General features: G+C 40.4%; 1 protein-coding gene across 1 annotated transcript; it reads left to right on the top strand.

Moving 5' to 3' along the window:
• Window positions 1-3,773: 3,773 nt before the first annotated feature.
• Window positions 3,774-9,256, top strand: cd93 (CD93 molecule). The gene has a single exon (XM_074660672.1). The coding sequence runs from the start codon at window positions 3,801-3,803 to the stop codon at window positions 5,646-5,648; it is 1,848 nt and encodes a 615-aa protein (XP_074516773.1). The 5' UTR covers window positions 3,774-3,800; the 3' UTR covers window positions 5,649-9,256.
• Window positions 9,257-9,967: the final 711 nt, after the last annotated feature.

The raw sequence follows: 9,967 nt of genomic DNA, 5'->3' as shown, positions 1-9,967 counted from the left end.
AAACTCCTTTGGGTTCATTTGAATTTTAGTGGTTAACACAGTTGCTGGGTGATATCAATACATGTTTTCACACGTACAGGCTGACTGCCTCCAGCTCTCAGTGATACAGAAGCTGCTGTGCCACTAGTGTAAAGCCCACTGCCCAGGGGGGGTCTTCACTATTTTCCCCCCCCATGGGAGCCACACTGTCAATAGGAGAGACACTTTTACAAAACACCAAAAACCACACAATTTTGGGTGCATGATTTTGGAAATGGCAAAAAGTTACTTTGCTTGGTACCGGAGCGGGTTTGGTGGCACATTAAACACAAATGGTTGGATCCGCGGAGGACGAATAAAAAAAATATTCGTTCATTCCTCTGTTCATCTTGTATGAACTCATAACGTTCTTTTGTTTTTTTTACTCTGACCACCTGTCGTCTGCCTGCTATAGGCCACTCCCTCCATCTGATTTGCAACTTTGTTTTATTAGATGTCCATCAATTTGTATTGTTTGTACACTACATGCTAGCCAGCATGAGACCTTAGCCGAGCTAACGCTACTCGACGAGTAGGGATGTCACGAGAACAGATACTTCAGTACCAACTCGGTACCAAAATTCTAAAAATGTGGCCGTACTCGTTTTCTTCGGTACCAAAGGTACCAAACGATGCCTGTAATGGTAATTTGGTACCGGGGCGGAGGTACTGGAAATGTGATTGTTCCGGATCTAATGGGGGTGCAGTAACGGTGTGGTCGTACTTTTCTTTCCAAAGGAGGAAATACTTCCAATTTAGCAAAGCACCTCAAAGACAGACATCCAGACAATATTGTTTGTTTTAAATACTCGAGGGCTTCATGCCACTGTTCTGTTTTGCAATGTTAATAGACATTTCTTTCTATTTATTACTTAAAGGCTACATGCCTCTGTTTTTTGTAATGTTCAAATGTTTTAATAAAGGAGTGCGTGTTGAATTACATGGGATTTATTGTTTTTTTTTACCATGGTATCGAATTGGTATCGAGAATCGTGTAAATTCACTGGTATTGGTATTGACTATTAGATTTCTGGTACCGTGACATCCCTAGTCCTGCAAGCTGATTCTTGTATGGTAGTCCTCTCCCCTGCTCAAGGCATGTTGAACACTGCGTGAACTGTTGGACTTTAATTGGACGGTTCACAAAACCGATTTTCTCACATGACCCCCTGTGGAGATAGTTTGGGTTTTATTTGCCCAGGTTGTGAGATTTCTGTCTGAAATTTCCTCCACCCCAATACATAGGAAGTAAATGGAATTCTATTTGTAGGATTCACAACATTAAAAAAATAAAAATTAGAAAGGTCCTGTTTATTCTGTATAATCCACATACCCCATTGTGAAAAGGAACTACTTCCTTCTGAAGCAATAATCCCTATAAATGTGAACATTGTTGTGCATTAACTACCACTTGGCTGGCTTGCCATAGCAGTTGGCACACGCATTTATTTGATCTTTTATAATGTGCTTCTTTGGCACTTGGTTTCGATGTTTTTAATGTTTTATGTAAAGCGCTTTGAATTGCATTGTTGCGTAAATGTACTATATAAATATACTTGCCTTGCCTTCTCTATATTCAGTTGAAATCATTGATGCTGGTTAGAATGAATGGATGAATGTCTGTAAAAAACGTCATGGAAATCCAATAGTTTTTGAGATATTTTAGTCTGGACCAAAGCGACTGACAGATCGACATTGCCATCCCTAGAGCCTAAAAACTGCCAAGTCAAACCCGTCTATGCAGCTTTACTTGCACACTTGTAGATTACACTGAGAAATTCAGTGGTGGAAGAAGTATTCAGACTCTTTACTTGAGTTAAAGGAGCGATACAACCATGTACAAATAGCTCATTACTGTACAAGGAAAAGTCCTGCATTCCAGAGCTGATGTCTATCTTGTTTATTGCTGCTGTGTGTCGTGGCTCCAGTTAGACTCTGGGAGGATTTGAATGATTTTACCTTGTCTGGAAATTCCTGAAAAACACATAGGACACAGAGGATAATAAGGTTTTAACCTGATATGATATTAGATAGAAATGGAAGCATCTGTCTGTAGGGATTTCTTTGAAGTAACTGTGTGTGTGAGCTCAGTGGGTGGAGGACTGTCTTACTCTGTTTCCTGTGATTGTAGTTGGGGTACTTCCTGTGTTTAAACAAATGCAGGAAATGTTGTCTGGATTCACATGAATGTCCTTGGCAGTAGCCTTCCAAAACAGTACATTCAGGGTACTTAAACTCACACAGGTGATACACATACAAACATAATAAAGCGTACCCAACGCCATAATATTTTAGACTTGACTGTTCGACTGTTTTAGTTCAGTTTGCATGCCTGTCCATTCACCTGAAGGGCAAACAAAGCCAAGGGTTAGTAAAGCATGGAAAAACTGCATTGTTACTAGTTCTTGTATGTATTTATTAAGTAAATATAAGGAGTTTATTTTTAATTTTTTTTAAAAAGGCACCTTGATGACTAAATTGTTATTTGAAAGAACAATCATACTTTCTTCTGTTTTTATGCTTGCGCGCCTGTGGAGTTGTTCGTCCATACGTCTGTCCGTCCATACGTCCATTTGGTCCATCTGGTCCATTCTCGTGAATGCGATATCTCAGGAACGCCTGGAGGGAATTTCTTCAAATTTGGCAAAAAAGTCCACTTGGACTCAATGGATGGACTGATTAGATTGTTGGTGGTCAAACGTCACTGTAACCTTACATCCATCCCATTCTTGTGAAAGTGCCAACTTAGGAATGCCTTGAGCAAATTTCATCGATTTGGCACAAAAGTCCACTTGGAATCAAGGATGTACTGATTTGATTTTGGTGGTGAAAGATCAAGGTTACTGTGACCTTAAGTCTGTCCCATCCTCGTGATATCTCAGGAACTCCTTGAGGAATTTCTTCAAATTTGGCACAAAGATCTACTTGGACTCAATGATGACCTGATTAGATTTTGGTGGTCAAAGGTCACAGTCACAGTTTGTGACTCACAAAACACATTTTTCGGCCATAATGCAAGAATTCATATGCTAATTATGTCAATTTCACACAAATGTCTAATAGGATAAAGTGATGAAGTGATGACATTTTTGACAGACATGGATATAAACTGGTTGGCGGAGATAACAACAGCAAGGCGGTAATTCTAGTTTTACTTTCTGTAGTCATACATAGCTTATACACTCCCACATCTCCCATAATTTCCGCAAGGAAGTCTCTGTACCAATCTTTATGAAATAAATCCATACCTTATCTCTCAATTTGGGTACTACTACAGAAGTAAATCATAAAAGGTTTTATCTTTACTGATGATCAAACAGTTAGAGACACAATAAATAAATGATTAAACTTTACACACCTGTATGCAGATATTATTGGAAATAAAATAATAAATGATTTATGACACTGACTGGGTGATATTAAATAATAAAGTGTGGGTGGACTGTAGTCCCTGTGGCAGCAGGGTGGCAAAGGTCACAGGTTCATTCCCTCCAGCAGCTATTGTGCGTCCATCCACAGCGTCCATTTGTAATGTCAAAGTGTCTCTGAGACTCTGACCCCTGCATGCTCATGCATTGTAAGGCACCACAATCAAGGGAGTCAGCTTAAATGCCAAAAGCCTACTGGGGCCGGAGACATCTGGAGAAGCAGTCAAAACACTGCGGAGCCTGCCATTGTTTTTAATTTCAAAACGGAAGTGGTCAGCGGGGGAGAAAAAAAAAGAACCCATAACTGCTGCTAAACATGGTTTCCGTCTTTAGTTTGTGTTCCAAACAGGATGCATGAGCATGCATGTTAGTCTGAGACCCATACCACTTGTTTTTGGCTGCGAATGGACGACCACGTATTGGTCACATTTCAGCTCCAAATCTCCCAGGGACCTTCTGTATATATCAGCTAATTTGCTGACCTCTATGGCAATTATGTTGTGGATTTTTCTGCTGCAGCTCATCAACAGCTTTGAGGGTTTATCTGGAGCCGAAAATGCAACGCTGTGCACCCACAATGCCTGTTTCACCCTGCATATGGACAAGCGGAGCTTTGAGGATGCCCATAAGCACTGTGTCGAAAAAGGAGGTCATCTGAATACAGTGAGAGACGGAGAGGAAGAGGATGTGCTGCGCTCGCTTCTCTCGCGGATCCAAAGACAGCGTCCGGACAGGGCGCTTAAATTTTGGATTGGATTAAGACTGCACAGAAGGGACTGTGTGCTGGCTGACAAGACTCTCAGGGGGTTTAAGTGGGTATCTGGGGAGGAAGAGTCCCACTACTCCAACTGGGAAAAAGAACCTGTCACCACATGCACAGAGGAGAGATGTGTAAAGGTTCATTACACCGTATCAGGTCAGAACCAACTGAAATGGACTGCTGGAACTTGCAAAAGCCCTGCTTTTTATGCATGTAAGTTTTATTTTAAGGGAATGTGCAAACCTTTGGCTCTGTTGGGGCCTGGACAAATCGCCTACACAGCGCCCTTCTCAGAAGAGTCACAAAGAAGTGAAATGCAATTATTTCCCCTTGGAACATTCGCTGATATTTCATGTAATGACCAAGCGCCTCAATACTCCGTGTGCATGCCGAAAGATGGCATCTATCGTTGGACTGTCCCTGGTCCATTTTGCAAAACAGGGAAGCAAAATTGCAAGGTAAACAATGGCGGATGTGAATATTTGTGCCACCAGGATGCGGATGAGGTTCGATGCTTTTGCAAAGAAGGTTACGACCTGGATGAGGATGGACTCACTTGCAGGATAAAAGACTTGTGCGGCGCCGACACCTGTGAGCATCGGTGCGTGATGAGGGAGTCTGGGTATTCCTGCAAATGTCCAGATGGGTTCGAACTAGATGCAAACCAGCGGAACTGCTCTGACATAGATGAGTGCCAGTCACAAGCTTGCGGGCATCATTTGTGCGTAAATACGCACGGTAGTTACACGTGTGCGTGCAAAGGCGGCTACGAAATGGTCAATGGTAAATGCACCGATGTGGATGAGTGCACGCAAACAAGATGCGAGCACGGCTGCTCAAACAAAATCGGATCCTTCTCTTGTCACTGCAACGAAGGCTTCTCTTTGTCCGACGATGGCAACTCCTGTGCGGACATTGACGAATGCGTCAGTAATCTCTGTCAGTTCAAATGCGTCAATACCATAGGCAGCTTCTTGTGCACCTGCCCGCAAGGCTTCCACATGGAGACCAATGGATCGACCTGCGCCCCAGATGTGACAGAAACATCAGCTGCTTCATCAGATGACCCAGCTGAGGAGGAAACACAAGAAAACTTCACTGAGTCTTTAACCAGAACCACAGTGGAGCTCCAACACCAGTCGCCTCACACTGACGCGCCACTTCCAGACCTTGTTAACGTTACGCACCGTGGTCATCAGGGCAACACATCCTTGGTGACAGCCAAGTCAGTTAATTCCAGGGTGATCGTCTGCGTCCTCGGTTCAGTCATTCCTCTGCTGCTTTTGGTGGCGGTGACTCTGGCTATTGTGATTTTTCGATGCAGTCGCACCAAAAAAGAAATCAAGAAAAACGCCACTACTGATGGCTACTGTTGGGTGCCCTCTGGTTTGGATCCTCGTTTAGAGAAACTGTATGAGTCCATCTTGACTGATGACCTATGACCTGATAGTGATGGAGAAGACTGTCTGCATGGATTATCATCATTATTTATGTAATTTATGTTCACACAACCTCTCTAGGTTAGGCTGTTGTAAAATCATTACATATCAAATCAATAGTAAAAAATATGGTGACTTTGGCATGAAGTAGCAAAGTGCAAATCTGCGTAGCCTATAGGTGCTGTTTTGCAAAAGGGCTGTTACAGTATGGAGGGGATGTGAGGGGCTCTGTATAATGAGGGTGACTGGGTGTAGAGTACTGATAGTTTAAACTGCGTGCCAGATTGTCCAAGAAAGTTTTGATTTGAGTTTAAGGAGACACACCCCTGGCAAAACATTGTTTTTCATGCACTGATCCATTTTGAGATTTTGTGATATTTTGCTTCCATAGCATGTTTTCTTTTAGACAACTGTAAAGAAAACATCCAAAATATACATTTAGGTGTTTATTTTACTGCACTTTTTCAATTTGCATCTGTAGATTTCTCCTAAATTCACCAAAAGTTAGCATTAGATAATGCCTCATTTGCATATTTAAACATAACATTTTAGAAAACTTGTAATACAAAAAAATATTGTTCTTAGTCTAAGTAACCAACTGGGGAAGTTCATGGAGATATATTAGTCAAAGATTTTTACCATATTCACCTGTGGTGTCTTGCGAAATGTATGAGATTTTACAGTACATATCTTTAAAGGATGAGTTTTATCTCCACTTCAGTAGCACTTAAATGTTCATTCCTATCTATATTCTGAATGTTTTTACTGAGGAGTTTGTTCATATATCATTCATAACTTGATTTATTGAACATTTTATTCCTAAAAACATGGCGGAAATGTTTTTTTTATGGCTGCTGACAGTATTTTCTGATTTATGGAGTGATAAAAAGAGATGTTCAAAATCCCCTCTGGAAAAACCTTTGACTCTGATATGTCAACAAAATGAAACAAGAATTTTGAACCTGGCTTTTTTTCAATGTTCGCATTTCTGTTCTGGAAATGTATGCAAATTAGCACAAATTTGATAAAGACAGTGCCTCATTTGCATAGTTAAACATAACATTTCAGAAAACTTGTAATGCAAAAAATACTTGTGTTAATGTAAGTAATCAATTGGGGAAGTTTCATGGTGATCTATTCAACCTGTGATTAACTCCAGGCCCAACAACATTGTTGTCTTTACCGCATCATTCAGATGACATAAAAAACATTATACAGTACGTTCACCTTTAAATACCACATGGCAGAGATGGAATCAGTATTCAGATAGTTTACTTAAACCTGTAATAACTGACTTTACTTGCTGAATGGAGTTTGCACATCTGATGCTGGTATAAATATAATGTAATGATAAACACATGTACGTCAGAGTATCAAATGAATATACTGTATATTATGTGATAACAAAAACGAAATAAATAGTTTGTTCTGAAATATGAATAGGTTTTGTTCCTGTATTTGCATATGATGATCGTTGCTTTCACCAACATAGGAAAAGGGCCAGTAGTCTAACTTTATCTCATTTCCTTCCTGCCGTTAACTCGGTCATTGTCCTTATGGGGTGTTGCTTCCGGAGTTCGGTAGCCCTAGGCTCTAAGTCCTTCATAACTTTAGTCAGCCAACATTATCAGATGATCTCCTGCACGACATCATGGCCTGCTTGCAACTGACTGTGCTTGTGCCAGCGAAGGTAATGACTATTTTGATGTCAGTGATGTTTTTCTCGTCTATTAAGACAGGATTTGGCATGAAACAAACTGATGTCTGCAGGCCTTTTTGTACTGGGAGTGACTGCATAACTATAAACCAAGACAGCGTGGATTTTGAAACTGCTGAGGAAGCATGCCGTGACAGGAGCGGGGAACTAATGACATTTCAGTCTGAGACAGATGAGAGCACCCTTGACATTTTGAGTCAAGAATTATATGGGAACTTCTGGATTGGACTGCATTTACCAGCTGCCGCCTGCAGCGACCTCTCAGCGCCACTGAGAGGCTATGAGTGGACGTCTGGTAGTGTGCACAGCAGCTTTATTCCATCCTTCAGCACCTGGAAAGACAGTGTTAAAGTGTGCTCTCCACGCTGTGTATCCATTTCAAACAACCACAAGTGGACAGAGAGGCCGTGCTCGGACAAAACTGACGGGTTTCTGTGCAAAACAAAGCACAAAGATGCATGCCAGGCACGGGGATTATCAAATCCAGATGTTATCCCAAGCTCTGAAGGCTGTTCAGGTGGTCATTGTGAGCATACATGCACAGATGCAAGAGGAGGTTACATATGCTCTTGTTTCAGAGGTTATATCCCAGACAGAAAGGACCCCAAGCGGTGCAAATTGCACTGTGCACAACAGAAATGCCCCGCGGTATGTGAGAGAAACGCCGACCCATGCTTCTGTGCTGACGGCTTTCTATTGATTGAAACATTTTGCGAGGACATCGATGAATGTTTCAACGATGGATGCGATCAAGAGTGCAGCAACACTTTTGGAAGTTTTGTGTGCTCCTGCCAAGAAGGATTTGTACTGAAAGATGAAGTGAAATGCATCAAAGCGAAGGGCGGTGAAGGTTTTGTACGCACAACTCCTGTCATAGGTTTTGTAAAACCAGCCCCCAGTAATCACACACTGAAGGGTTCTTCTGCGCCTGCTGGTGGTTTTCTCTGGATATGGATTTTACTTGTCGTGGCTGTGGCAGTGTTTGTAATTATGTTAAGGTTTTATGTTGTTAAGCGTCAGAAGCGCAGAGAACAAAACTCCAGTCAGCAGTCTGCTGCTCCTGTGGACAATATTGAGGGTTAATCCAGTCCAAACAATGATGATCACCAACTCCACCAACTAGAGTTTGGGAGTCTCCATTATCATTTATCAGGTGGCTGCAGTGGGTAACTTCTCAGGATAAACTCTTTTTAGTAACTGATTTTTGAATCTAGGTGATGCATTATAAAATATAACTAATATGCATTAATATGAATACATTTTAAATGAAGCGGCAGGGCTATTAATACACTTTCAGAAGTGGCTGGACTGGTCCACTCAGTTTCTCATATACATAATTAAAAGCAAAAGGAAAACACCTCATTAAGTCACTTCAAATTTTGTCTCGAATAAAGCACATACTTGTGTATAAATATACAAGCGGTATTATGCAATTGCAGCATTAACATATCAAACATGTTTTCATGTTTCAGTTGATATACTGTTTGGTTGTTGGAAAATCTTGACTGTTGTCATTTTATGAGTTCAACATACATGTTTCATAAACAAAATGCTAATCTGCAAAGCAGTTATTGAGTGAAGCTGTCAGATAAACAGTCAGCAACAGTAGAGCAAAAAGTAAAAATGGAGTTGAGCGGAGAAAAGTCTCACAAAAATGGAAATCCTCAGGGAGAGTTCTCCTTAAAATGTAAAACTAAATGTGTTCTTTTCAACACTGACTTTTTCTTTGAACATGTGTAATATGTGTGCATTTAACTGTTTGTAAAATATGAGTTTTGAAGTACATATGAATTGGTCTATAATATGGGACACTGTGGGTGATTTGAAGTGTCATTTTGTGTTGATTTTATGTATCATGGCATGAAATTAAAATCTGAATTCATTCATAACAAGTCATTGCTTTCGTCATTCTTGCTGTTAGAGTGCCACCTACTGCTCTGTTGTACACATTGGTGAAAAGGGGGGGAAACAGTTACACAACAGTCACATCCTGTATATGTGGCTTCCTGATTTCCTAACAAATATTTGTATTTATTAAACACATTAACTGTTAGGCGTGCATGCTTGCTTGTAGTGAATTCTTATGTTGTTAATGATTATTTAATGAAAAATTATTTCTCAATTTCAATACTTGAAGACCATTAGACAACCAGCATTTTTTTCCCAGACAATACATTTCCAAAAGCAAAATAGGCTGGTTTCATTGAAGACATTTTGATACGCCACATTGGGGAAAGCACAGAAAACAAATAATAGAATGATTTATGCTAATTTATTGAAATTAACATTTTATTTTATTAAAATAAATTGAAAACATGGTTTACGGGTCCTGGTATTGTATATGCTGGCTCACTGTTGCACTGCCACGACTTACTGGTACATCTGAATAGAACAGAGCCTTCCTTAATGTTATTAGTAACACCTTTGTTATTATGATGTCATATTGTCTTCTGTGAAAACAAGGCCTGTTGCATTATTTCTGTATTGTTAAATGTTGTCATCTGGTTTAAATTTTCCATTTAATCCGCCTTCCTTCCAAAACCTAAAGGCAGGGTTGACGATGTTCTCCAGTATACACTATATGATATATTGTTTGAAATGGTCT

The sequence above is a fragment of the Sebastes fasciatus genome, chromosome 15, assembly GCF_043250625.1.
Source record: "Sebastes fasciatus isolate fSebFas1 chromosome 15, fSebFas1.pri, whole genome shotgun sequence".
Classification (NCBI taxonomy): Eukaryota; Metazoa; Chordata; class Actinopteri; order Perciformes; family Sebastidae; genus Sebastes; species Sebastes fasciatus.
The sequence above is the reverse complement of the archived record's forward strand: the minus strand, read 5'-3'. Positions and strand labels throughout refer to the sequence as shown.